At 47.1% G+C, this 27,693-nt stretch overlaps 1 protein-coding gene across 4 annotated transcripts; it reads left to right on the top strand.

Annotated features, from left to right (window-relative positions):
* Window positions 1–8: 8 nt before the first annotated feature.
* prrc2b (proline-rich coiled-coil 2B) lies at window positions 9–27,693 on the top strand. 4 transcript variants are annotated; one of them, XM_023818607.2, is made up of 34 exons: window positions 9–201; window positions 3,032–3,210; window positions 3,442–3,619; window positions 4,666–4,768; window positions 5,665–5,728; window positions 5,943–6,086; window positions 6,409–6,722; window positions 7,156–7,283; window positions 7,536–7,699; window positions 7,979–8,066; window positions 8,366–8,522; window positions 9,540–9,888; window positions 10,393–10,559; window positions 10,813–11,017; window positions 11,731–11,950; window positions 12,123–14,150; window positions 14,299–14,471; window positions 14,740–14,852; window positions 14,986–15,127; window positions 15,334–15,410; window positions 16,684–16,956; window positions 17,117–17,218; window positions 17,408–17,600; window positions 17,689–17,783; window positions 17,917–18,041; window positions 18,199–18,439; window positions 18,652–18,819; window positions 18,960–19,039; window positions 21,201–21,288; window positions 21,746–21,955; window positions 22,103–25,620; window positions 26,622–26,777; window positions 26,932–27,036; window positions 27,136–27,693. In XM_023818607.2, exons 2-31 carry the CDS (start codon window positions 3,096–3,098, stop codon window positions 22,262–22,264), a joined length of 6,666 nt encoding a protein of 2,221 aa, XP_023674375.2. In that variant the 5' UTR covers window positions 9–201; window positions 3,032–3,095; the 3' UTR covers window positions 22,265–25,620; window positions 26,622–26,777; window positions 26,932–27,036; window positions 27,136–27,693. The 4 variants fall into 4 exon arrangements, with proteins under 4 accessions (XP_023674375.2, XP_023674377.2, XP_023674378.2 ...); XM_023818609.2 differs by having other exon boundaries at window positions 10,819–11,017; XM_023818608.2 differs by lacking the exon at window positions 9–201 and adding an exon at window positions 328–445.

The following is a 27,693-nucleotide window of genomic DNA, read 5'->3' on the forward strand; positions in this document are numbered from 1 at the left end:
AAGGCGACCGCGCAGTCGGGTAACAGGATTTACATTTTCAGGCCGGGCAGGTCCCTTCAGAACAACAGATGTAGGCTGAATATTACGGATAAGATAGAAAAAGAGCCAGGGGAATAATCTCCATCCATCCTACTAGGTAACCCTGTCAGTCGGGAAAAACAAAGTATATCTGAAATAAGACAACGTTTGCGCGTCAAACCGGTAAGTTCTCGGTTGGCATTTCTGCATCTGCGAGAGGAAAGGGAAGGTTTAATAGGGCCTCCTCTGCCTTGTTTTTTGTTGCTTTGTTCTGGGTAGCAGCCATTTTTAATCGTCTTGTCCTTTATTTCCCGTCTTCCGCGCTTCAAGGTTTGTGTATAAAACGGGTTCACCGTTCAGATGTGAGGTCTGCTGTACTCGGGGCTTGCGGATATTTCGTCCCTGAAGTGCCAAAGCCGGCTCCCCGGTTAGTCGGCCACTCTTTGTATTTTTACTGGGGGGGAGGAGGAAAAAAAAGCGCTTTACTGGTTGTCGCGAGCTGCTCGCGAGAAAGTGGTTAGCCGACTTAGCCGGCTAAGTAAGCGGCCGGCAGGTAAAGCTGGCATCGCGAAGCGGCGGCGGCGCAGTAATTTCCCCCTGATAAATGACTTGTCATCCCGTAGCGAGACCGGTTTAATGCTGACTGACCGGCCTCGGATCCCGATTTGCCCGTGGTGCAACCGCGCCGCTTTACGAGCTTTTCGCCCGACAGCCAGCGACACGCCGCCGCAGATAAAGGTGAAAGCCGACGGTCAGACGGCTTAGCCTGATTTAGCCGGGCAGAATAATAACCCAGCCATTTTAAAAATAACTAAGCCAGCCGTCCCCGACCATGGCTGCTGCGGCCGCTTGCGCCGGGCAGCAATGGCAGCGGGCCCCGATTAAGATTAATCCTTGTATTTATCCACTGCGTCGTTTTTTAATATTCTAAAGCTCATAGCCTCGCCGCGGAAAGCTGTCGACCTCGGCGTTGTAGTAACGAAACGCCCTTAGGTGTTGGATGGCAGATAACTAGGTGCATCGGATTACATAATAGTTGGTAGGTATCACCACCGCCGCGGAGACAGCGATAGAAACCTACGATCTGCATCAAGCTAAGCCGGCCCTATGTGTCCACCCTCTACGATGTTCCAGGCTTTAATGCCGGCCGTCCCGTACCTTTTAACCTGCCCCCAGAACCTGACGGAACGTATCCTCCGGTTGCCGCAGTCGTTCGCACCACCCGGTGGTGGGGTGCTTATTTAAGCCGTATGGCGGAGGGGGGGGGGGGGGGACGTTAAGAGAGGCCTGAGCCGCTTGCGTTTAGGAAAACGGCATGTCTCACTGTGCAGGCCCGGGCGTCGGCCCCAGCGGGTGTGAAGGCCGCGGTGACCCCCACCCCCCCCCGAACGGTACCGGTGCTGCCTGCTACGTACCCTTATTTCCGTGGACCGTATAATGCAAAGCCACGGTTGCAGCATTTACGTCTGGCGGGGTTTGTATATCACAAAATAAACGTTTTACACGTCTCATCTTCATGGGTCCTGCCATGGCATTGTGGCTGAGTTCTGACAAAAACTCGCGGTTCAATTGACATACCAAACGGACCACTCAAACCCCGTTTATTTAATGCGGTCACTATTAATGAAATTTTCTTATCCGAGCTGTATGCACGTGCACGTTTACTTGATAAACCGTTTGCATAACGTGTGTGCATTTCTTGTTTCCATGCATTTCTGAGTACATGTCAAAGAAGTCCATTAAGGCAGCTCCCTGACAGTTGTTGTTTTTGATTATTATGTCTAATTTGAGGTCTGCAAGCATATATATGCATAATTAAAAGTTTCTTATATTCATCTTCAAAGCTATTTACAAGGATGTTTTCTTGGATGGCATCAGTACCAATGTCCACAGTCCTTTAAGGTTACTCCTTCAGTGGGGCCTGCCATTCAAAGTTTTTTTTTTTTCTTTTCTTTTTTCCCCCCTGAAACTAAGCTGCATCTGCTTGCTTATTTGGGATTGATCAAACTTCCTTTTGATGTTCATTTTGGTATAGGAGACCTAGCTCCTGATGTGGTCCTTCTGTCGGGAACATCTGGGTTAACATATCTTTACAAAGAGTTGATCCATGGCATCTGGTTGACAGCATCTCCAACATAAAGGAACCCCCCCCCCCCCATTTCTGCCTCTTGTCTCCATGAACCATGACGGCACAAGGAACCGCCAAGAGTCGCTGTTTCATGTGGGCTGTTTTGTTGTTTAATCTGCGATGATCCTAGTCAGTGTGCCCTTTGTTTTGTGAGGAGTGCTACCTCTCCTGAGTGCTCCTACTGCATGCCCTACACCACAGAAGTCCTATGCTGAAAAATCAGGCATGCATGGTCATGCTTTCTGACTCCAGACCTGCCACTATTTGTGCACTGTAGGGTGAAAGGGGCCCTTGCTGTGATGTTTCATGTGTGTGTTTTTTTTAATGCAAGTACAATCTGACATCTTCAGCCACTGAAAGAGCTCTGTGAATTGACATGTTTGCGCCTCTGGGAATTTGTCAGCATGTCCAGTTTGTGTCATGTAAATGCATCCAAACAGAAGTAGTGTCCTTATTGTATTACCTTATCTCTGTGTTTATTTTTGCAGACCTTTCTAAAAAAGAGAATGTGAACATGAGGTCTGGGGTGCAGAATACCTTGTTTAAAACAAAGTGACTGCATTGTTCAGGTTTTTGTCTGCAATTTTGTTGGTAGCAACAGTCGAGCATTTCATTGGACGTTTCTGTTTTTCTGGTGTAGAGCATTTTAACAGTGTGGATTTTACACCTTCCTTGTCAGAACATTAAGGTCCTTCAGCTTTGATTGGTGTTAGACTTTAGATTTCATAAGTTTTTGAAATCTTTAAAGCTTCACGCTATTCTTTTGCAAAGAGATTTCGATTGTGTTTTGCCTTTTCAGACAGTGGTAATGTAAGCATACCTTTGATGAAATGCTGCTGTTAGTTTGCTTATCTTTTGACAGTAATTTTTTTTCTCCCTCCCCAGGAACAAAAGGCATACAGGAAGAGGTGCAACGAAAAATTTCCATACTCGATGACATTACATCGCAATGTCCGATCGTTTGGGGCAAATAACCAAGTCCAAGGATGGGAAAAGCAAGTACTCTACTCTCAGCCTGTTTGATAAGTACAAGGGGAAATCAATAGAAGTTCAGAAATCTACAGGTAAGATTTTACCTGCCCACTCCATTATTATAAAATGAATTTGTCTTGTATTTTTATTTAGTGACAGCATGCATTATATCCTATGTATTAGTAATTCTATGCAATAGTCTATGAAAACTGGTGATGAGTGTTTAATGATGGTCTCATGATCTTTTTTCTGGTGGTGGTGGGATCAGGGGAGTCTCTATCCTTTTAAGCAGAGTATCTAATGACAGCTCTCTCCTCCTCCAGTTGTTCCTCGACATGGCCTGCAGAGTCTTGGTAAAGTGGTCCCAGCCCGGCGCATGCCCCCCCCAGCTCACCTGCCGAGCTTGAAGTCCGAGAACAAAGGAAACGATCCCAACGTGATTATCGTGCCCAAAGACGGAACGGGATGGGCAAACAAGCAGGAGCAGCCAGATCAAAAGAGGTGGGGAGGTGGGGGTGGAGATGCTGGTGCTGGGGGGACCAGGGCTCTGGCGTGTAAAGTGACTGGGGGGCTTTGCGGTGCAGCTGGCAGAGCTAGCTTTACACCAGTCTGTTCTCTGTACTGCCATGTTTGCTACCCAAGGGGATTCTGAAAGGTACTGTCACGTTTGACTGTCTTTGAGTCACGTCAGATGACGCTCGATTGACTGAACGACAGAAATAACATAATACTGCATTAACCTTAAAAGTGATTGTCACTAGACTGAACAGTTGGACAATAGTTGGCCGCTAATTTAATAATGCTAAATGTTTAGCAGCACTCGTGAGTTGCCCTAGTGCGGCTGTGGCTACGCGCACAGCGGCGTGTGTGGGAGTGAAACTGCAGGATTGCAAGACGCTCTGTGTGGATTCATGTGGGCGGGAGTGGGAGTTAAAATGGAGAGAGCTGATTAACTCCTCTTCCATGGTAAATAAGCAGTCCTTTCACCTGCGCAGCATGCCATATATGATGTTTTGTGCCAATCTGGGTAAGGCGGTGTCCAGGTTCTCCTCCCTGAATATTCTGGAATCCCGGTATGAGGAATGAGTATCGGATTGTGTTTGTTTTCTTCTCTTTGCATATTTGAACCATCGAGCGTCGGGAAGTACAGCTTTATGTTTAATGTAAATTTCTAGTCGCAAGCTTTTACATGTGTGCTCCCCCCCCATATTTTGGTTTGATTTAGCAACACTTTCTTCAGTACCAGCATTTTCAGGCAGCATGTAGGAACCATAAAGATTGTCTTCTTGTCCATAAGTTAAATAGAAAACCATGGGAAAGCTTCCCATTATGTAATCCTTTGGCTGGCGGGGAAAATGTTACCAATCGAAATGCAGGGATTTGATGTAAACTGGCTTCCTTCCCTCGAGAGGAGTTCAGCTGCACCGGTTTCTTTCAGATTACGGTGTTCTGGGTTGCCTTTGGTGTTTATTTTGATGCTCTCTTGGCACCTTTGAGGACTTTGATACAGTTGTGTGTGTGTGTGTGTGTGTGTGTGTCCCCGACAGTTCTACTGCGTCAACAGCACAGCTGCTGGCGTCGCAGCCGCCGCTGGTTTTGCAGAAATCTGTCTCCAGTCTTCAGAAGCCAACGCTGGTGGTCAGCCAGGAGGTGGGTATCTGGTCGATGTGGGATGATCATGGAGCTATTGGGCACTTCTCCTGCCAGTTCTCCTTTAGCGACCTAAGGCCTAAACCCACGATTAGCATGGATGTCATTGTCTTGCATGTCTGTGTCTAAGGGCAGAGGTGCATTTTAGTGGGAAGCGCCTTGAGTGCCTCGATGCTGAAGCTGTTTGTGGTGTGGAGTTGAGAGGTGGTGGTGAATACGTCAGCGTTTTGGTGCCCTTCTGAAATGATGCATCAGTCATCTCTGCTTCAGCAGCTAACAAGTCATTTTATGGCACTCATCCACTGCCGCCAAGAACCAAGCCGTACTCACATGGATACCAATGATCTGCATCGATGTGCATGGATTATCTGAAGGAAAAATGGGCATGTTCTGTGTATTATGTGCTGTAGTATCTCGCACTGCGATGTATTGATGCATTCCTGGTAACTCAGAACTTGAACATTTCCAACCCCCTAATTAAATAAATAATTATACAACAGTTGAACAGAATGGATTTGTGATGCAAATTCTCCCAAGCATATTCTAATTCTGCTAGCATTATATGCTAACATAACAGCGATTCTCACAGATTCACTAGCAGAAATTAGCATATAGTAAATCATATATACCATATGAACAGTAAATAAGCATCTTTTCAGTTTTATGTTGCTGTAGCTCTCCAAACCCAGAAATGCCTCTATTATGACGTCCTTCTGAAGTGGAAAACTGAAGTGAGCCAGAAATCCACTGTAACGAGTCTCATCGCAGTACGGCTCTGTTCCTGTATGTCAGTGGAAACGCGTCATTAGGCTCCATGATTGTGTGCTGTATGTGTGTTAATACTATTGTGTACAGCAGACAGGCACTGACCGTGAGCTTTTTTTTTTGATTTATAGAATACAAATACAGGTGGACCAAAACAATGGGCACAGCTCAATGGAAAGGCAGTAGAACAAGATGGTGAGTCTGCAGACACTTGTTGGTGATGAAATGCTCATCGGGTGAGGTGTTCGTCTGTCATGTTAGACAGAAGGTCAAGGCTCTAGTGTCTTGTCTTGAGGTCACGGCAAATCTTTTTTGTCTGTCAGTTTTGCATGCCAGCCTAAGTAAAGCTTGCCCAGTATCTATCCATGTTTACGGTTGCCTCTGTTTCACCGGCATTTCCATGACACAGGTTCAAGGGTCTTAAACCGACTGCAGCCCTTCTCTCACGAGGAATTTCCAACGTTGAAGGCAGCTGGGGAACAGGACAAGGCCGGCAAGGAAAAAAGCGCCTTCGATCTGTCGTATGGGCCAGGACCAAGCCTCCGCCCACAGAGTAAGACCGCTTCCCATTGGCTGGCGGGCCCCTGGCGTGGTACTGCCAGAAGGGTGGCTGATGGTCCCTGCGTTTAATTTCCTGCCTGCAGCACAGGGGAACCTGCATCCGTATTAATCATGTAGATTCTTTCTCAGTGCCCTGGTTGCAGTGCTGCTTGTATTTATTTTGAAGTGGAACATTCATTGTAATTATCGCTTTTGCTGAAGTGGTAAAATTCCTGCTGTTCTTTGTTCTGATGCGTGTTTTCTGATGGCTTGTCAATCATCTTGTTTTGTTGTGGTGTGATATTTATTTTTTTCTTCTTTTTTCATTCTCCCAGATGTGACGAGTTGGAGGGAGGGTGGTGGGAGGAATCTGCACCCCACGACCTCGCCAGCTGCCATCGCCGCTGAACCCGAGTCCAAGAGCAGCGTGGCAGCCGATCCCCCCACAATTCCTCCCCCCGCTGCACCTGCCTCCTCGAATGCCGCCACCACCTCTTCCACCCCTGCTGCCCCCGCAGTCCCGACTCCAGTCTCCGATCCAAAGGACCTTTCCCTTCGCCCGGCGCAGCCCCTTCGCAGGGCCGTGCCCCCCAGCTCCCAGTACCAGCACCACTCCAGCACCACCTACCACGACATGCTTCCTGCCTTTGTGAGTCCCCCAGAGCCCAGGCTGCGGGGAAAGGGGCTGATGCTCTGACACCCAATCAGCCTCCTCGAGTCACAGATCCAATTCCTGACATTAATTACAACAAAAGGGTTTATGTTCCTGGATCGTTATTGTTGGGAAACGTGAGACTCGTGCATGGAAGTGAGATAGACAATCGGCCCATGATCTCAGAAATTCTTGTTATGACAAGTGAAGTTATGAAAAGCTCTATATTAAAATCTGATATGTAGGTTATCTTTTTTTTTTTAACCTTTGATCAGGCCTTGGTTGCTTTTTTTCCTGTCACCTTTTCAAACAAAACACAGCCTCTCTTTGGCACAATGCTGAGGGTGATCTTTATATACTCAGCACTTGTCTGCCTACTGTCCTGATGTAGAGTTGGCCTCTGCTTGGTGTAATTATGTGCTTCTTTTAGATGTGTCCCAAAGAGCCCCGTGACCCCTCTGTCTCCACGGAGCATGGATCCACCCCCACGGTCGCCCCGGCCCGTTTTGAAGCTCGGCCTACCTTTCGCCAACCTTTCCCTGCTGCTGATCCCGTTGGGTGAGGGCTGACACTGATTTGTCCCACAAGATTGGAATGTGATTGAATGGTTGAGACTCTGTGTTGCTGTGCTGGAATATGATTGGAGGGTTGACTGCAGCTGCATTGTTATTGTGTGTTATGGTTCTATGATACTCTGTAAATATAGCTGTGTTTGGTAGTCAGGCTCGTGTTTGGTCCTTTAAGCTTTTGAATATTAGCGCCATAGTTATGGTAACCCTTGACTTCTCTTAACCAACTTCAACCCTGCAGTGGAGAGGTAAGGAGGGAGAACCGTTTTATTCGTGCCCCTGCTCGACCCTCATCTCGCCCTGTCCACCGCCCTGGTGATCGAGCCCCCCGCCCCGCCATCATCAACCCGGAGGACCTGAAAGACCTGGATGACCTGGATAATGAGTGTGAAGACGGCTGGGCAGGTGACTGCATGTTTTTTTTTCGGTTAAATTATGAGTGATCACTCCCCTCCCTTTCCTATGTTATAGTATTAGGGGGATTGCTTTTCTTTGTAATTAAATGCAGCACAGTGAAACTTCGGCACACAGAGGTGTCCGTTTCACATCAATGGGAATGAACAGAGAAATAAGACAGATTCTTGAATGGAACTCCCCTGGAACTCCCCTGGAAGTGCAGAAAGCATTCTCATTCTGTGGAACACGTCTTACTCCATATGGCTATTTGTGCCCCTTCCCTTTTAGGTCTTCATGAGGAAGTGGATTACAGTGAGAAACTGAAGTTCAGCGATGACGAGGAGGACCATTCTTGTAGTGAGAAGACTAAAAAGTGGTGAGTTCCAGATCTTTCGTTCTACTGGCCCAGCAGACAAATGGCTTGCTTGGATGACGATGTCCTGGGGGATGTTTTTGTTATTTCTGCTAGTGTAGTTGACTAATTTAATTATATGTGTGCTAAAGTCAGTGCCTAATGTGTTAGGATTTGCTGGAGGCGGGATGCTAAAGCCTGTTTGCTGTTAATTTTAATGACACTGTCAATACTGTAGCCTACTTGGAGAGGTCAGCGGTCACAAGTGACAGGCTGATCTGAAGGGTTTGACCAATCGTGTCTGACGGTCCGCGGTCTGACAGGGGAGAGTGGGAGCTTTGCCGAGACCGCCAGTCCTCTCACAGTTCAGCCGAGGGAACCTACACCCAGGATGGGCCAGAGGAAGAGGGATATCACCGTTATGTGGAGTCCCACCCCTCCATGAAGCCTGCAGGCCGGTTTCCCCCTGTGGATGTGCAGGTACACCTGATTAGGACTGCTGCCAGTCGCCACTTTTGCCTGTAGGATCCAGGACAGGATGCACCTGGTTAGGGCTGGGCGATATGACGGAAAACTGTATCACGATATGAGTGTTTCATATCGGTCGATATTGATAATTATTGACATTTTTTATGACCCATTTAAAATAAAGACCAGGAGAAAAATATATTACATTTAAACATTTTTATTTTAAACATGTCAACAACCATGGAAAATAAAGTGTTTTTAAAATATGTGCAGTGTTTTGTAAACATAAATAAAACTGACGTAGACTGAGATACATCTGTAATATAAAAAAACAAACCTGATACAGTACAGTAACATTGTTTGAAATATAAAACCTGCAGAAATATGAAAAAGTAACTCTTCAAGTTATTCTTACTCTAATCATACTTGAAGTTGAACTATTCAAGTATATTTTCAGTCCAGGTTTTGTGCTAGGAAAAGACACACATGCAAACACTAACGAGGAAGACGCGATACGTAGGGAGCCGGAACCCGGAAGTGCGCCGTAAACACAGAGAGGAAAGAGAGAAGGGGAAACAAAGACACGGCAGACTCGAAACGAAACACGGGATACGCGAAAAACCGGACAACATGACACATACAAACCGAAAGGATACAGACCTATAACTTAATATTCAGGAGACGGGGGGCGAACGGCGTTAGGGAAGGGCGAGGCGACCGTCACAGTGATTCACAAAAAACCGGCAGAACTTCCATAAAGCAGTTGTTTTGCTGTGCTACGACCATTTATGACAGCTGCGTTTCCGGCACTGATCCAAACTAGCTTGGCAACCTCTGTTTTCTTCCGCCGAAGAATAAAAAATAACGAACGTTTTATCGAACACATTTTTTTATTGATATCGATCACGTGTCTATCGCGATACATATCGTAATCTTTTATCGCCCAGCCCTACACCTGGTTCATTTGTATTGGACTGTTTGCATTGTGGAATCAGGTCCACTTCTCATGCAGCGCTTTGCTCTGTTCAGAACCAGCAGAAGGTTGCCGCTCCGGGCACAATCCACCGGGGGGAGTCGCTCGAGGAGAAGGACGAGGCGACACGGACAGCTCCCTGGGGGAAGTTTGCCTCCACTGAGCTGTCGGAGGCGGTGGAGCGCGCCCGCAGACGTCGCGAGGAAGAGGAGCGGCGCGCCCGCGAGGAGCGCCTGGCCGCCTGTGCCGAGAAGCTCAAGCGGCTGGACGAGAAGTTCGGCAAAACCGAGCGGCTGTCCAGGCCAGAGGGAACCGCCAGGGAGGCGGATGGCAGGGAGCCGCCGCTTTCTCCTGCCAAGGACTCACCCCGGATGCGCCAGGAGAACTGGCAGTATGGAGCTAAAGGTAAACAAGGCCATTTCCCGAGGGCAAGAATGCTATCCCGGAGCCTCTCCCTTTAGGACATGCTTGTGGTGCTTGTTGAATTATTCTGGTTTTGTGGGGGTTTTTTTCCAGTGTCTGCTGCAGTGTATCTTGGAAACTGTTGTTCCAAGTAAGTCTGTACATATGTTTCTGTGCTCAACATTACTTGCTGCTCATTGAACAAGAATTTCCTCCTGGGATCAATAGCTTATCTAATCTAATTTCAAAACCATCCCCTAAAGACCTTATTGGGGATTCCCAACAAATTACATTGTCAACCTGGCCTCTCTTTGCCCAACATTCTAGAAATGGTCAGGGTCATTTCATGCACGCCATTGTGAAATTCGGAAGTGAAAGCCGCAAAACATGACCTAGTATTCTTTGGCACTGTGATGTTTTTGTCCGTGGACTGAATTCTTCAGGAATTACAAGCTTAGCCAACCGAGCCATTGGGTTTCACATGAATGACTTGTACTTTTTAACCAGAACTGTTGGAGGTACCACCAGAGCCGTGCCCCCCCCAGGAGTATCGGGAGGATGAAGGGCCTGGCTCTGGATACCGCAGCGATGATGACAGGACTGACCCCGCCTCTCCCCTCCCTGACTATGGCAAATTCCAGAAGTCTCTCCCCCCTCGCTTTCAGAAGCAGCAGGTGAGCACAGGCTCTGTCACATTCTGTTTAGATCGCACTAGTGCTCGTTTGTTCACATAGATGTTACTAATGTGCTATATATGACCCGTCGTTTTCTCCTGGTGAGCACTTATGCCTCCCCCCATTTCTTGCCTTCTGGTGTTTCATCTTCAAAAGATGCCACCCTGTAATCTGTGGTTGTTAATGGTCTCCTGGTTGTGATACCTTGCCCAGCCCATGTTGCATGTTTTGCACTTTTTTCCCCCCTGTCCAGGAGCAGGTGTATAAAATGCAGCACTGGCAGCAGCCATCAGCCCCCTTGGCCCAGTCAGGCAGCACCCACCACCAGCGTGGTTTCTACCCTCCACACATGCTGGGTTTTGACCCGCGCTGGATGATGATGCCCCCTTATGTGGATCCTCGCATGGCACAGGCAGGCTCCCCAGTGGACTTCTACCCCACCGCAGTTCACACTTCAGGTAAACTGGGCCAGTGTTATATTAGCCAGTACAAAATCTAGTTCCCATTTGGGTTCAATGAAAAATACTTCCCCTGTGTGTTGTCGCATAAGGTTGCCTACTACCAATGGGTAACTAATGGTGCCTTTCCACTGCCACCAAGAACTGGGCCATATCCTAGCTGAACTGCAGAGAGACTGTTTTCAATTGTACCTGTGCTGACATGGCCTTATCTACTAGCAGTGCTGTGTGACTTAACTGTGCTGGTTGCATCACCACCATCTGATTGGTCAAAATGCTGGGAGGCGAAAGAACCCATGATCTGCGTCAATGTGCATGGATTAGTAGTATCGCTCATCGCAATGTATTGATGCATTCCCGATAAATCAGAACTTAAAAATTTCTAATCTCTTACTTGGAAAAAGTACTATAGAATGGCTGCACGAAATGGATTCTTAATGCAGATTTAGCAGGCTAATGTTAATTCCACTAGCATTTGATGCTAACATAAAACAGTGATTGTCACAGATGTGCTAGCAGAAATTATCATATCGTTAGTCGTATGAACAGTAAACAAGCATCTTCTTGGTTTTACATCATTGTCACTGTTTCAAACCTGGCAATGCCTTTACCAAGCCGGATTGGGTATGGCTTGGTTCCTGTTTGCCACTGGAAAAGCGCCATAAATCATTTGGAAAGAGAGCTAAGTGATCATCTGTCGTCTCCTTCCACAGGGATGATGAAGCCCATCATCCAGCAGGACCATCTGAACAGCCCAGGATCTACCTCAGATGAGGGTTGCCGTCCCAGCATGCTCCAGGAGAGGCGAGCGCAAACTGCCGAACCCTACCCCATCTGGCGCCAAGACAGTTACCCCCCCGCCCCTCCTCGCAGCTTCACTCCCCCCTACCAGAGGCAGCACGAGGGCAAAGACATAAGCTGTCCTGAGAGCAGGTCTGTTGTGCAGACTTGTGTGGTGGTATGTGATTGTGGCTGAGTTAAATCAGATTTTGTAGAGAATGGATTCTAGTACGAAAGAAATTTTCTAAGCTACTGTTTTTTCGTTGATTGCATTTATAATCTGCAATGGAAAATTTAATTTGAATTTTATTTGTTTGGTATACAGGAGTGAGAGAGAGGGTTCCCAGGAGGACGTGAACAATGATAGAGGAAAGGAGTACGGTGATGTTCTGGAGGAGCCTCCCCATCTTGTCCATCGTCAAAGTCGGTGGGGGGACGTGCCTCTTGGATCCTCCCCAAGGAAGGTGTCTCATGAGGAAGCCATGCCTCTGGCTGCCCAGAAGTGGCCCCGGTCCGGGGAGTCCGACTGTCCAAAACCAGACGCCAAAGAGGTCGGTTACAACAGGCACCACAAGGATAGCATGGGGTCCCGGGATGAAGACTTCAATTGCCCTGGGAAGGACAAGACTTTCGAGGCTGACCTCTGGAGGAGCGAGAGTCCAAAGAAGGAAGGAAGCATTCAGTCACAATGGTCTGAGCCGGGATCCAGCAAAGGCAGCCAGGCGTCTGAGGCCAGTGGGAGGATCCTGACCCGGAGGACTGGGCCCATCAAGAAACCAGTGCTGAAGGCCCTCAAAGTAGATGACAAGGAGAATGAAAAGCCTAAACCAGAGCCAGAGGAGAAGCCTGTTCCTTACCGGCTGGAGAAGGAGGTCCTTACCAATGTGTATGACCTGAAAAAGGACTCCTGCCAACCTTTTGGAAACAGATACCCCCCTGCCCCTCCCATACCCACACCAGAAGAGAAATCTCCCACTACTTCCAAACCCGAGAAGGCAAACAGCTCCACTGAGGAAGAAGGTAGCTGGGACAATGGGAAGAACCAGGCCAGGGAGAGCCAGGACTCCAGGGATCCCACAGCTCCTCGGCGCAACAACTGGATCTTCATCGATGAGGAACAGGCATTTGCTGGGGTGAGGGGAGTGAGTCGTGGCCGTGGGCGAGGCTTCAGGGAGTTCAGTTCCCGGGGTGGGGCCCGTGGGGGACGGGGAGGGAATGTCTCCAGAGGAGGCTACGGCGTCAACAGCAATGGCCAGAGGATTGGCCGGGGTGGTGGCGGCCCACGGGAATTTGTGAAGGCTGACGACATACAAAGGGGGAAACCGCGGCGACGGAACGTGAGTGAGACCTTGAGCGAGGCTTCGGAGTACGAGGAGCTCCCCAAGCGCCCGCGCCAGAAGGGGACTGAGAACGGGGAAGTGGGATACTCTGAGCCCAGTGGTGTCAGGAAGGTTGTCGACAAGGATTCCTGGAGGTCCAACAAGGTGTACACCGATGACCAGGCTGGCAGTGGCGAGTCCCGTGACAAGGCCAAAAGTACCCGCAGCTTTGGACGTGCCCTCCCGCCACGGCTCACGAACGCTGGGTATGGCCGGGGCTTCAGCTCTCGAGAGGTTACCACCTGGAGGGGAAGAGGAGGCCAGTTTGCCGTTAGCCCCTTGCAAGAAAACGGCTATGGTTTTGGCACTGAGACCTATCCCAGAAGACCACTGGAAAGAGAGCCTTCCAAATACACTCAGAAGCATGGCAGTCCCTTTACAGAGAACAGAACTGAGGACCGGGGAGGTGAAGGAGACTATTATGTGGAGGCCGATAATCCGGATAATCGACCTCTGAGGCGGCGTCGGCCTCCTCGGCAAGACAAACCGCCACGCTTCCGCCGCTTACGGCAGGAGAAGGAGCTTGGGTGCCAGTGGAACAGTGAGGAGCATATCAACGGGGAGTTTGGTAGCACCTGGCCCAGCCGCCCAAAAACTGGAGAGGACCCAGGCTCTGTCCACCATCTTGGGGGTCGGGGCCGAGACCATGGAGGCCTCCAGGACCAGACTGAGGATTGGGAGTCTAGCTCTGAAAACAGTGACTTCATCGACCGCCGGGAGAAGGGCGGGGTGCCTTTGCAGGGCGATGTGACCTCGGATTCGCTACCCAGTGACCTGGGCTCTGGAGAAAAGAGGGAGCTTTCCAAGAGGAGCTTCTCAAGCCAGCGCCCCCTGGTGGACCGACAGAACCGCAAAGGGGATCCAGTTGTCATGGAGAGTGGAAAAATGTCCCGGTCATCTGATGTCGTGGCTGTATCAACCTCATCCACCAGGAATGAAGCTTGGCAAAATGGAATGTCTCCCAACAGCAAGAGGTATTTGACTAGTCTGGGTAGCTGTTTCTCGATAATTTAGGTCTCGGTCTGCATGTAGTGGAGATCTTAAAGTATGGTTAATCTACTTCCACTAAAGATGAGTATGACCAACAAGGATGCTATTAAAATCTGTTATCTATTTGAGCAGAACCTCTGAGGAGACCTCAGGGTCCATCTACAGTGTGGAGCAGCCCAGTGACGTGACCCAGGGTATCCTCTGTGATTCTGCTGGGAAGAAGATGGAGAAGGACCTTAAGGCTGGGGTGCTGAAAGGAGATAAAGTAGAGCCAGTGTCTCCATATGAGCTGAACAGCTACCCACGTAAGTGCAGCACTGCCTAGCCAGCAGACAGATGGACCCCAGCCACAGGAACACTGTGTGTGAATTCTCTGGCTGCCATGCTGTGCCAGTTCCATCCATGGAAGAACATGAGGCTGGCTTGCTTTAAATGACACGTTATGATGGCAGTTGAATATTTTAAGCACTTGGTGCTTAAGTCTAGTGTTCGTAAGATGGTAATATTTAATACAGTCAGATTAGCAATTATGGCCTTGCTGGGTCTTCATCCATTCCTGTGCTGCGCCTGCAGAAAGTGACACCGCAGGGGCAGTGCCCGGTCCAGAGGGTTTCTCGGAGGCACTGTCAAAGAAGCAACGTCGTCCAATGGAAGATGAGCGGAGAAAAAAAGAGCAGGGTTCACCGGTGAGAAATGCAGGGTGGTGGGGGAGGAGGGGTTGGCTTTAGTTTGAGGTTGTTGGTGCATTGGTACGAAACTTGAGATTTCGCCTTGACATTTAGGCTACACGTTAACTGTCCTGCATTAATGCGTTGGTAGGTGCCAGTGAAGAGCAGAACAATCACATCAAAGATGCCCCCACGCTTTGCGAAGAAACAGGGGAGTCTGTCTATGGAGCAGTCCGAGGAGGTGCTTTCAGCCAGCAACCTGGGCACAGACATCTGGGAGACAAACAGCTCAGGTGAGCGGGTCCAACTGCCAGCTGTCATAGCGATGGAGCTTTAGTCGTATCGGCTCTTAAAAGGCAGCAAATATAAGATCTAGTCTTGACTGACTACCTCAAGCTGCAAGTGGTCACTGTAACACAAAGGTCCGTCTGCTTCACAGTTGTGGTTTTCAAAGATTTGGCCCATTTTGCTGTATGGCCATTTTTTTTTCCCCCCGCAGCTCTAACTGTTCAGCCATCAGGTGGCGATGCCTGGACCAAGCCGGTCTCCTACCCTAGCGGCGAGACCAACTCTGAGGTACGCAGGCCTGGTTTGCACCAGTTTCCACCCTGGGTTAAGGCCCGTGTCCTGTCAGCACTGTTCGCCACTCCGTCTGTGCCCTCCTACGCCACTGTTTCATTCAACTGCCTTTGGATTCGTCATCTCGTCTCACTGACCCTGGGACCCTGATAGAGTTCCTGCTCTGGACAAAGCTCAGTGTGATCATCTAGGAAGTTCCCTGTCCCCTCACTGCAAGCGTTAGCGCTCTGCTAACTGCTGTTTTCTCCCCCTGGATCTTTGTTGCCCCTGGCTGGATGGTGCCTACTCTGAAGGAAGATGCCTGAGACTCAGCATAATTAAACCCCAACCTGGAGACTAAATTTTAAAAGGCAAAAATTTTAAGCAGTATGAGATTGGATAAAACATGCAGCATTCAATCCCAACTCGACATGAAGGGAAAATAGCCATCAAACCAAATTTTCCCCATATTTACTAATTTAATTGGAGTCTGAAACACGCTTTGTGTTGTGTGTCTATATTCCCAGGTGTTTAAGGGGAGTCAGACTGACAGTGGCATTGACCTGAGTGCTGAGTCTCAGGGTTCCTCTGCCAACTCCTCACAGAGAAGTTCCCCATATGGCACCGTCAAGTCAGTGGAAATCGTCGCATCCCCCCCTTCAGACCCCAAACCCAATGGGCCCAAAGACCTGCCGCCCAATCAGATAGGACAGAAGGTGCAGTCAAAATCAAACAAGCCATGTGTGCCCCTTAATTTAAGAACAAACCCCCCATACCAATCTTGGCCCACTTTAAAGGCACCCTCTGAGTGATGAAGCTTTCTGAGCTTTTCAGTGGACGGTTAGAGCTTACTGTTGAGGCAGAGGGGCTTGGAGCGCTTCGTCTTGGGTGAGGTCAGGTCTTTGTACATGCCTGGTCTTCATGTTGCCTTGCAGGGTGATGTGCAGGCCTGTGTTTTTGGGGAAAATTTCTCTGACTAGCTGTGAAGTCTTGCAATAATCCTGTATCTGACTTCATAGTTGTACAGAAATTGCATGTCTTTAAAGGTAGTAGTCAGGTGGTTTTTAGCTTGGCAGCTATCCTTGGGCTGTCTTCTGTTTCTGATATGCGCTTGCCAGTATGTTCCCTAAGATCACACGCCCTGAACCACTTATGGAGAAACATCTCGGTGACATCAAATTCTTTTCTACAGTCTGTAGCCTCTTTGCGTTGGGTTGTGATGTAAAGGGCCAATCAGCTCTCGCCAGGCTGCCCCTTCATTTCCTGCTGCTTTGTGACCCACTTGACCCAGGATTCGGACGCCGGACCAGAGCAGAGCAAGGAGCACAAGCCAGGTCCAATAGGCAACGAGCGCTCGCTCAAGCACCGCAAAGGCTCCGAGGGCCTGGAGGGGCCCGTGGTCCCCGTGAATGGTGTGGACCTCCATGTGGATGGCGTCATCCCCGTGCCACCCATAGAATTTGGTGTCAGCGCCAAGGACGCCGACTTCAGCCTGCCCCCTGGTGCTGCCACGGTGCCTGCATCCAGCCCAGCTTCTAAGCTTCAGGACGCCCTGGCCAACAATGTGAGTGATTGGGTGGGCGGTGGTGGTCATCATGTGGGACAAGGTGTTAACTTTATATTTATAACAATATTTTTGAAAGGAGAAACATGATTTGAAGATGCATATAGCTTGTTCTGTAGGGGGTCCTTGCTCCAGTACTGATGGTTCATCTTCTCACCAGGCTGCCCTCACTCAGGCTGTACCCATGCTCCGCAGGGAGCATCTTCAGCAAGGCATTGGTCTCAACCCCATCTCCTTCCCCAGTGCGGACCTCACACTCAAGGTAGTCAGATTGTTAGTCACAAGCTAGGCGTGTGTACAGTGTGGTATGCACAATCAACATTACACTGTTTATTTACAAACCTATGGGTTGACCGCTTAGTGCCTGATCAGTCTGAAAAATGACCAAGCTCTTGGCCTGTGCTGTACGGCGTTGTACCTGTGAGTGCTCACTTGCCCTCTTGTCCTGCAGATGGAGTCTGCACGCAAGGCCTGGGAGAACTCCCAGTCCCTGCCGGAGCAGGGCTCCCCAGTGGGGGCGGGCTCCGGGGGCCAGCCGGCCTGCGGTGCCGGCTCCTCCAGCGGGGTCAGCTACAGCTCCTTCGGGGGTGTCTCCATGCCCCCCATGCCTGTGGCATCAGTGGCGCCATCCGTTTCCATGCAAGGTGATGCATGCGCGTGGTGAAAGAAACTATGGCCGTCCCAGCACATGTGACTTTGCACGACTGATCTGTTAATTCTCTGCTGCTGCAGGAAGCCATATTCCCCCCTTGTATCTGGATGGACACGTGTTTCCCAGCCAGCCCCGCCTGGTGCCGCCCATGACGCAGCAGCAGAGCTACCAGCAGGTGGGCCAAGGGCAAAACGCGGGCGTGCCTGCCGGTGTCACGTAGACCCCGACGTTAAGACGGAGAGGGGCTTCTCGCAGCCATCTCTCCTTCCTGCTTGGATCTAAAGGGGCCGTTTCCTTCCTCCCTGCAGGCCGCTGCCCAGCAGATCCCCATCTCCCTCCACACGTCCCTCCAGGCCCAGGCTCAGATGGGGCTCCGTGGGGGCCTGCCTGTCTCCCAGTCCCAGGAGATGTTCAGCTCCATCCAGCCGTTCAGGTAGGTGCCAGCACAATCAGCCCGGGGAGGCATTTGAGAACCGGGGGGTTTCAGGCTTATGTGTTGTACAAGATCATTAAATTGCTATAATCATAGATAGATATATATGGATTTTTTTTAACTGTGCTTCTCTCTGTGCCCATTGTAAACCCTGCAGGTCCCAGGTCTACATGCACCCCAACCTGTCTCAGCCCAGCCCCATGGTGCTATCGGGCGGAGCCCCCCTGAAGGGGCCTTACTCTGCTTTTCCAGGCATGCAGCCTTCAGAGATGGTCAAGCCCCAGTCGGGCTCCCACTACCAGCCAATGAACGGTAGCCAACCCCTGGTCTATGACGGGCAGATGAACCAGGGCCCAGGCATCGGCACATCTCAGCTCCTGGACAGCCAGCTCATCCAGGTAACTGGTTTTACTTGCTTTTTAATTGTAGTCCTCTGGCTACTGTGACTTTCACATTGTTAAAGCACTGCTTCATGGGCCGGCGCAAATCTGCAAATTGTCTTGAACTTGCTCATAAACAGAGTCCCATTCATCAGTAGACTCTGGCGCCTTCCATTCTCCGCTCCTGATGATTCTTGCTGATTCTCTGTCCGCCTCATGCCCCCTCCTAGGTGACCATGCCCCTTCCCGGCTCCCAGCTGCGATATGGCTCTGCACAGCAGCACCTCATCCTGCCCCAGTCCATCCAGCCACTGCAGGGCCAGAACCTGCCCGTGGGTGCCCCCCGGAGAATGCTGCCCCCTGGCTCACAGCCTCCTGTTATGACAGGGAGTAGAGAGGTGAACTCAGCCCCCCTACCCCCCGCCCCCGGCCTAAAGGCACCTCTACCTTGGTTTAGTTCCATAAGCCAAGTATGTCATTGTGTGATGGTGGGAAGGTGCGTGTGACTGATCTCATCCTTTGCCCGTCTGCTCCCCAGACCCCCCAGATGGAGATGAAAGGCTTCCAGTTTGCAGAGAAGCCGAACCATTCGCAGGGCATGTCGGGGGGGTCTTACAGGTGAGGCCCCAACGCATCTGGTTCTGAGGGCAGGTGCCCTTCTTATTACTCCGGAATGTTTACCTGCCATCACCCCGATTTTCTGTTTTTAACCTCTGGATCTGACAGATTTTTAGAGTTTAAATAACTCTGAGTTTTTATCATATACACATTTAAAAAACACCCTCAGAAACCTTGAACAGTCCACTTTTCAAATATATATAGGTAGAAACTAAATATATTTTTACAGCTTCCTGATACGAATAGAAAGAACAAGAGTGACTGACTTAAGCGTCTGCGTCTCGAAGCAGCTCTGATCGCCTGCCCACTTACAAATCACGCTATTCACATAACATGATAATCCGACAGTTGGTATTGGGTAAAGAAATACAGTGGTACCTCAGAACTCGAACTTAATCCGTTCAGAACTCAGGTTTGAATCCTAAAAAGTACGAGTTCTGATCGAATTTTCCCCATAAGAAATAATGGAAAACCAATTAATTGGTTCCCGGCCCCAAAAAATTACACCTAAATGTTTTTTTTTAGCATTTAAACACAAAATGAACAGGATAAAACAAGAGCATATACTGTACTAAACACATGTAAGGACATTTATCAAAACAGTAATTTGTAAAGTAAGAAAATAAATGTATCCAAACAATGTGTAAAGTTTAAAAAAATAAATAAAAAATGTCCTGCCCCGGTCGTCTGCTCCTTCCGTGTGCCACGCCCGCTCGTTAACCTCGTGTGAGATCCCCGTGTCATCAGCTGTTTCTGGTTGTTGTCATTAGTCCTCTGTATTTAGTCCGCGTTTCAGTTTGTGTCCCCAGTCCGGTCATTGTATTGTCCTTCTGCGTTTTGCCTGCCTTACCTGTAATTAAACCCGTATTCCCCGATACCCTGACGTCTGCGCCTTTGTCTCCGTTCCGTCCCCGCTCGGCACGACAATATTATAATTAAATGTATTAATGGTTTATTAATGATATTAAAATAATTAAGAAATATTTATTTTTTAATTTATTTTATTATATAATAATTACTGTTACTGTATCATTGTCTAAATGTATTCTTACTGTCTATATGCATTTAGCTAGTGTAAACATGCACGATGCTATCACAGCGAGTACGAGGCTGAGACTGAAGCGTTACACTTTGTTTCCGCTGAGTAACGTGCCGCGTGACTCATTTCCCCGCGCGTGCAAGTTATCTTAGGTCGGCGTTCACGGTTCAACTTATGAGATTCAGATAGAGTTCTAGATCATGTTTTTTCGTGAATAGCGATCTTCAGCTGAGAGTGGTACTACATGCACCCGATGCACGTAAAACAAAGACAGGGGACATGGTTTACTTTTTTGCCTATTTAACCTAATTTTAAAAATTTTATTACTTCCGACAATGGAAGTTTTGAAAAGAAGTCAGATTACAGATTTAGTCAGTTTTGTTTTCATGATTCTACATAATGATTTCATATATATAAACTGAAGTACACTAGAAAGATACGCGGTCCACGATGCCCTCATCCCCAGAGCGTTAATAATAATAGTGAACTCTGCATAGGCACTGCAGTTTTCTATATTTATATGGTCACAGTTTTTCATTTTTCATTCTATCTACCAATAAACTGTGAAAGGGATTTTATTGTTGCTACTTTTCTTGCGTTTCAAACTGCATTTCCAAAGTGATGGGTGTGGGGTGCAGTGACATTCCAGACTGATGGGCCATTGACAGTATGCAAACTACTACAGGTGTGGGGACACCTATCTCATCAATATTCATTGTATAGGGCACTGACTTTGAGAAAAAGTGTGTCACTCTAAAGTTGTAACACTTTAGTAATCAAACAACACAAAATTTCAGAATTCACCTATGTGTAGCCAACCTCTGTGTCTATAAGCTTGAGCTCAAAAGTCTTGGCTAGAAATATTTATAATGTGATCTTTACAATGTCTCAGCATGTCTGAAATAGGTTTTTGAAAAGTGTTTAAAGTTGATATTAACAAAAAAATAGAATAACATTCTAAGTGGTCTCAGATTATTGGTGCTGAGTTTATGCTGAATAAAAGCACGTGTTTTTTAGATAGGTGAAATATTTGAAAATGTCAAGGCATGTCAGACTAGCCCGAAAGTGTCTGAGACTCCTCAGGGTTAATGGTCATTAAATGAAAATCCTTACTCCGTCCAGGCCAGGTTCTGTCAGCCCCAGTGGAAAGCCCCCTGGTCCTGGAGGGCCAGCGGCTGTGGCCCCTCTACCAGGACACTACACTCAACAGGTATGTTACACTCAGGCCAAATTCTTGCTTGCTTACTTTTTGTCTGTCCCCACCCCTTAGAATATGGGTACCTCTGAGTAAAGCTTTGGGTCCGAGAGCAAAGTGAGATGACACCCCTGGAGTAGTTCGGGTTAAGGGCCTTGCTGAAGGGCTCAACAGTGATATAACTAGTCAGCTGGCTACTGGAATCAAACCCATGACCTTCCGGATACTTGCCCAGATCCCTAACCTGGGGAGCCACAGGTCCTTTTAGGAGCCCTTCCTGAATTTTAACTCCTATCCCTTCAGAGTGCAGCTTATAGAACCTCACTCTGATTCTCTTGGCTCTGTCAGATATTAAAATGTATGATGCATGCTGTTGACAAAAGTACACAATAACCCGCTACAGGGAAGAAAGCATGGAAATTCAACAAAAGGTCAAATTGCTGTCAGCTAACCCTGACTTCTTATTTCTCAGATCCCCCCCCCACAAGGCAACATTGTCATGCACATGCGCCCCCCCACCACAAGCCCCTTCCCCACTCCCATCCAGCGGCCAGTCATGCAGGTCAACAAGGCCGTAGTCATCCGCCCTCCCTCGTATCCCAGCCCTGGGCGTGAGCCGGCACCCTCTACCTCCCCTGCCACCTCTGATTCCTCCTCCAAGGGACCAGAGGATGGCATGAAGGTGAGCCACCCACTGTAAATATAGGTAATTTAACTTTTATTCTCCCTCTCTTACTGTCATTCTGTCTTTTGTTACCATTTCACATTACCTTGCAGTACCGAAGGTATTGCCAGCGAGGTTTTCTAACGCTCCTTTGCTTTATCAAAGACCAAGGCCCAGCGCGATGTCCGCGCAGGCGTGGTGGAGGGAAAGGGCTCGTCGGGGGGGATGCCAGGCAAGCTGCAGGAGCCATTGGCCCCCGGGGACATGAAGGCGACACGCACAGGAGCCATCAAGCCCCAGTCTGTGAAGATGGAGGGGAAAGTGTAGCTGGGCCACGACCGGTCCCCGCTGACTCGCCACAGTAGTCATACAGAGACCACTAGAGCCCCCACCAACACCCCACCCACCCACGCACAGCGTTCTTCAGGGGATCCCAAGGGAGGAAGTGGCTCGTCCGTTTCCAAAATCTCAAAGCCAGACACTATTATTGAACACAGCATATAAATATATTAAGGATAAGACACAGTAGTTTGGGGACACACTTTTAAAAACAGACTTTTGGTTTCCTTTTTATTTATTATGTTCATTTCAAGAAAAAAAAATAATGATTAGGATTTACATTTCCAGCGTTGTGGGGGAAAATTGTGGATGAGCAGACATTTGGTTTCCTTGCCAAACTGTCCCCAGCCTCCGGACTACAGGTGCTGGACATGGCTGATGTCGAACGCTTACTGCAAGAAGCTCCTTTCTTTGTCTACTATTGAACTCTGCACCATTTTTTTCATTGTCGTTTTCTTCCGTTTCTGCTGGTTCTTGTGAAGTTTTAACCTTTTTTTTTAAAAAAAAACAAAAAAAAAAACAAAAAAAAATCTGAACCATGACTTACTTTAAAGACATTTTATTCAATAAAAAAAAACCTTGAAACCTTAACTTTTGGGGACATCCATTCTATACGAACACGGTTAGAAAAGCGAATCCTGATGGATCACGGGAAGACACCTCCAGTTTCTGTCGCCAGTGTAGTGCTTTTTGTGAGCTTACGGAGATGTGCTTAGATAACTGCAAGTGTGTGTGTGTTCCACATGAGATGCCTTTTGTCGCATAAACAGGGATGCAGTTTGACATGGGTGGAGGGGGCGTGTTGGGAGAAATACTGCAGTTTTTATTTTTGCGGCTTCTTTGGGGTGGATGCAGTGTTTTATGCATGTTCTGTAATAGGCCCCCGTTTTGTGGGTCCGTAACCTTGCGTTTCATATTTTGAGTGTAAATGTGTAAATCTGAGGTTGGATGTTGCCGCTCAGTGCCACCCAGTCATGTGGCCCCGTTTTTGACAGCTGACGTAAGGAACCTTTTCTTATTTTTCTTCTGCTGATGACTAACTGTATTACAGATGTATATAAGTATATGTTAGGCAATTTATATATTTACCCCCCCCCATACACCCCCAAGTATTTAGCGTGAGCCTCAATATTTAAAGGCTCAGTTTTACACTTTTTTTTTTTTGAATCCAAAAAAATCTACAGGAACCCTTTTCTGAATCTGTTCAGCGTAACTAATGTGCAGATGTTTAGAGCAGTCAGTGGTCTTGGTGATGGCAGCAATAAATTAATCATAATTGGGATGAATGCAATTTATTTTGTTTTGGGGAGGGCAAAGTTGCCGAAGTCTGGGCATATAAAATTTGCTGGGCTTCAGTTGATGCCGTCAGCTCTTCTTGGAGGAGATTGATGCTAAATTGTTAGGTGCCGATTTAGTTTATAATGGCATATGGTGTCTGTCTTGTTTTGAATATATGGAAATATTCCCTTTTGCTGTCTTCTGTAATGCTTTTAAAATGTTACCGCTTAAGATCACATTACAAAACACTAGACATGTTTAGACCTATTTTATATTGGTGTTTCACTGATTCACATGCATCTATGTTAAGATCCTGTGCTGGGGGTAGCCAGAGTGTATACTTGGTTTATATTATATTTAATAAAAGATAAACAAGTATATAAAGAATATTTTACTACTTTCTCACAGGGTGTTTTACCTCCTCACGTGATGAAGATGAATGTGATGCTCACCCCCCCCCCCCCTTTGATTGGTGAATTTATTTGTGATAGATTCTTTTTACCAGACAATTGTTTCCGCCCCAGAGATGATTGGTTTTCACTCCTCCCCCCTTACCTGATTGGCTCTCTAAAATATGACCCGTTTACTAGTATATTTGCTGTTTTTGTTTTTGTCTACAGAGGTATATTTGAAAGGGCAGATGATGGACATTGTACTGTGGAAGCTCGGGTTTTTAACGGTGTCCATGGTAAATTACCGGACTAGTTTGCCGTTTGCTCCAGAACTGGTCCTACAGTCTGGTATCTTACCTGTTTATCCTTTCAAGATATTTGTCCTTTTTTAAGTTCCTTCCACATGAAAGAACTTGTTGACAGGAATTTTAAAAATAAAGCAGATTATGCTTCTACAGTTACAATTGTGTATTTGTTTGAGCTGTTGGCTTTTGAAATGTGACGTGTGAACTGGAAATGGATTTAACGGAACTCTCTTGTCCTTGTCATTAATGGTTGAAGTTTGAAGTCTGATTTAGTTGTGTTAATATTTGCAATTTACACATGCCACAATTGAAGATGTGGTTGTCTTTAATCCTATATGTTAAATGTATGTATGAATATTAACCTTTTTAAAAGTATCTTATTCTTTCATGAGCCTGCATATTACATACAGCATTCCAGTTGCATGGTTTGCAATTATTTGGCTTGTTAGTGTTAATGCTTTTGTGGTCCACGTGACTAGTTAAAATGCATAGCCTTTGCAATTGACTTGATGCCGCTTCAAAATCTGAGTGGAAATTTGATAAGTCTTGTAAATGAGATGTATTATAATGTAGGTAAACTTTTTTTAGGAAAAATAAAACAACTGTAGTGACTGCTGGTTTTGATAGGTCATGCCATAGGGTGTCAGCAGAGAATCCTTAGGCGGTGGTAGGAGTCCAGCATACGAATACAAGACAACAGTGTGAAGATGCTCAAATTGTTAAATACATAAATTTATGCAGTACTATTGTTTTAAAACACATGGAAGGAGAATGGCTTCCATTAAACTTAAATGGAAATCATGAAAATCATTATGGTGCTGGATACATCTTTTAGAGCTGTGAATGTTTTTCGGACGCCTATATCTTACAATATGATTGAAAAGTTGAGTGAAAAAATACTGCTAAATAATGGTACAGAATAATACTTTGATAAAAATTAAAGATGATAGGACACCTACAATTAAAGTACTCGGTAGCAAAGTTGATGGACGGTTGGGCAACTTGCGCTTTACAGGGTGGTTATGGAAATCTTAATATTTATGAGGAAAGTGTCCAGATTGGCCAGTGATTGCCTTAGACAGGAAAAACAGGCAGCCCTTGTTGATGGGAACATGTTCACTGGCCAATCAGCTAGCGCTTCACATAAATATTTATGAGTTGCCCATTCATGTAGCGTTTCTCATTAATATCAATAAGATTTCCCAAACCACCCAGCAAAAAGGAAATTCGCGCCCGGGTCCCGGGTATACTAACGGGATTGCGGCACGGGTACGAAAGCCTAGCCGTTGCTTGGCAACCATCGAATTTTTGGGACTTGCATCTTCATTGGCTTAGGAGTGAACACGTGCTGAGTGACGTCGCGTTCAAGGTAAGATTCCGATCATTCTTTGACAGAACTTTTTGCGGAGGCTGTTGAAAGCTACTTAAGTAAATTATTTAATAGATGTAACAATTGCATAATATCAAGAAAAAGTAAGTATGTAACCAATATATGATTTGCCTTGTGTGCCGGTACTCTTTTGCAGCATATTTAAAATATCCGCTTGTATTATTGTACAAACTTTAGATCCAAAAACACGGCTAACCGCTTAGCTAGTATCGATGATAACGGAATGTTTCCCGCAAGATAACCCTGAAAAGAGGTGAAAAAGAATGATTAGATTTGCACTGATATCGTAAACTAGATTAGATGCTATTCTTTTTCTTCTACTTGCTGAATGGCTACCAGAATCAAACAGTTTCCTTAATGAACCGTAGAGTATTTTGTTTTATTGGGGAAATATTGTGGTAAAAACAAAGGGCGGTAATGCTCTCGTCTCTAATCTTAGCTAGTATCTGCATTCTTGGTTTATGTTGCCCGGGTAACGTTTTCGATATAAAGAAATAGCAACTATCCGTACTTCGATGCAGCCTGAAATAAAGCGCGACTGATTTCGGTCGTTCTGACATTAAATAATCGTTATTTAATAGCACTGTATTGAAATGTCAATGATAGGACCGTAGCTCGATGGGCAAATGCAGTTCAGACAACCAAGTAACACTGGATTAACTGATAGTTATGTTATTCCGCGGCTATTTACTTACTTACTTACTGGGTGAACAGGGAAACTGCATAACTACAGAGATTCCATATCTATTCGTCAGTACTTGTTTATCATGTAATACCTTAAACTATTAATGCGCTTTATAATTTAGATATTGTATGCACAAATGCCACCGACACAATGTGTTTAACGCCCTTCCAGACTGAGGTGCGATTTGCCAGTCTTCATCGGTAATAGCGATTCCCCTCCAAAATAAATGTGACTGTCAGCACTGAGCTTTGCGTTTAAGCATTCTAATGCATTGTAATGACACGTTTGCAACCAGGTGCGCTCGGTTTCTGGGATGTCTGGGAGAAATGGGCCGAAGCCCGACGAGGGCCTGATGATGATGCAGGAGCTGGAGGACAGACTGAAGGAGCACATCGACAAGCTGGAGCACATCCGTCTTGGCGCCACGGAGCTCAAAGACAACTTGGCAGGAGTGCGTACAACTCTCTTTCTTAGACGTGATTTACGAATCTGTTATGTTAGCTACACATCCTGTCTAAAAATAGTCGTAGCTGGGAAGTAAAGGCATGTTGTTGTACAGCTTTAGATTACTAGTTATTGTTTAATTATTACTTTTGTTATTTCAGACCAATGATGATCTGAAACAGGCCATTTCTGGCCACCTGGACTGGTTGAATAAAATGTCCGAAAGGGTGGAGACACTACAGATGAATACTGCCGTCTTTGTGCAAGTGAGAGAATATGGAATAATACCTCGCCGCTGATCCATGCTGGAAGGTAAGTCTGGGTTATCTGGTCGTTTTAACGATGCGATTTTCCTGTGTTTTCAGATGCACACACAGCCCCGCGCCTGGAAAGGAAAGCAAAGCGGCCGGCGTGCGGCTCCCTGGGGGCGCTCGCACCCGGCGGACGACGCGCAGTCTGAGGTCGGCTGGTCCCCAGTGCGTACGAGGCGCAACAGTGACGCCGCTTCCGAGATGTCGTGCGCCTGGTAGCCTATCGCCGGATAACCGGCTAGATCAGCCTGCCAGCAGCGCCACGCATCGATCGTTACGGTTCGGGGTGTCCAAGAACAAAGGTTTTGCAAAAATAAGCTGCGCCCATATTTAAAAATTACCCGTAAGTGCACAAAGCAGTTCTCCGATAAGACAATTCTTCCCTTCGCAGTAAAGTTAATGTTATTTTAAAACGTTTTAAAGTAATATGCGTCTGGTATTGGGTGTCTTTAGTGGGTTAAGTTTTCTTTTTTTTTTAATTATGATGATCCCATGAGTTTTTAGATATAACTCTTTAAGTTAACTATGTGACGGTCAGTTGGTGGTTGCCCATTTGAAAAATGGCATAACCAAGGCGTTTTTAATGCAAATAAACAATGTACTTGTCTGTAA

This window comes from Paramormyrops kingsleyae, chromosome 7 (assembly GCF_048594095.1).
Source record: "Paramormyrops kingsleyae isolate MSU_618 chromosome 7, PKINGS_0.4, whole genome shotgun sequence".
NCBI classification, from domain to species: domain Eukaryota; kingdom Metazoa; phylum Chordata; class Actinopteri; order Osteoglossiformes; family Mormyridae; genus Paramormyrops; species Paramormyrops kingsleyae.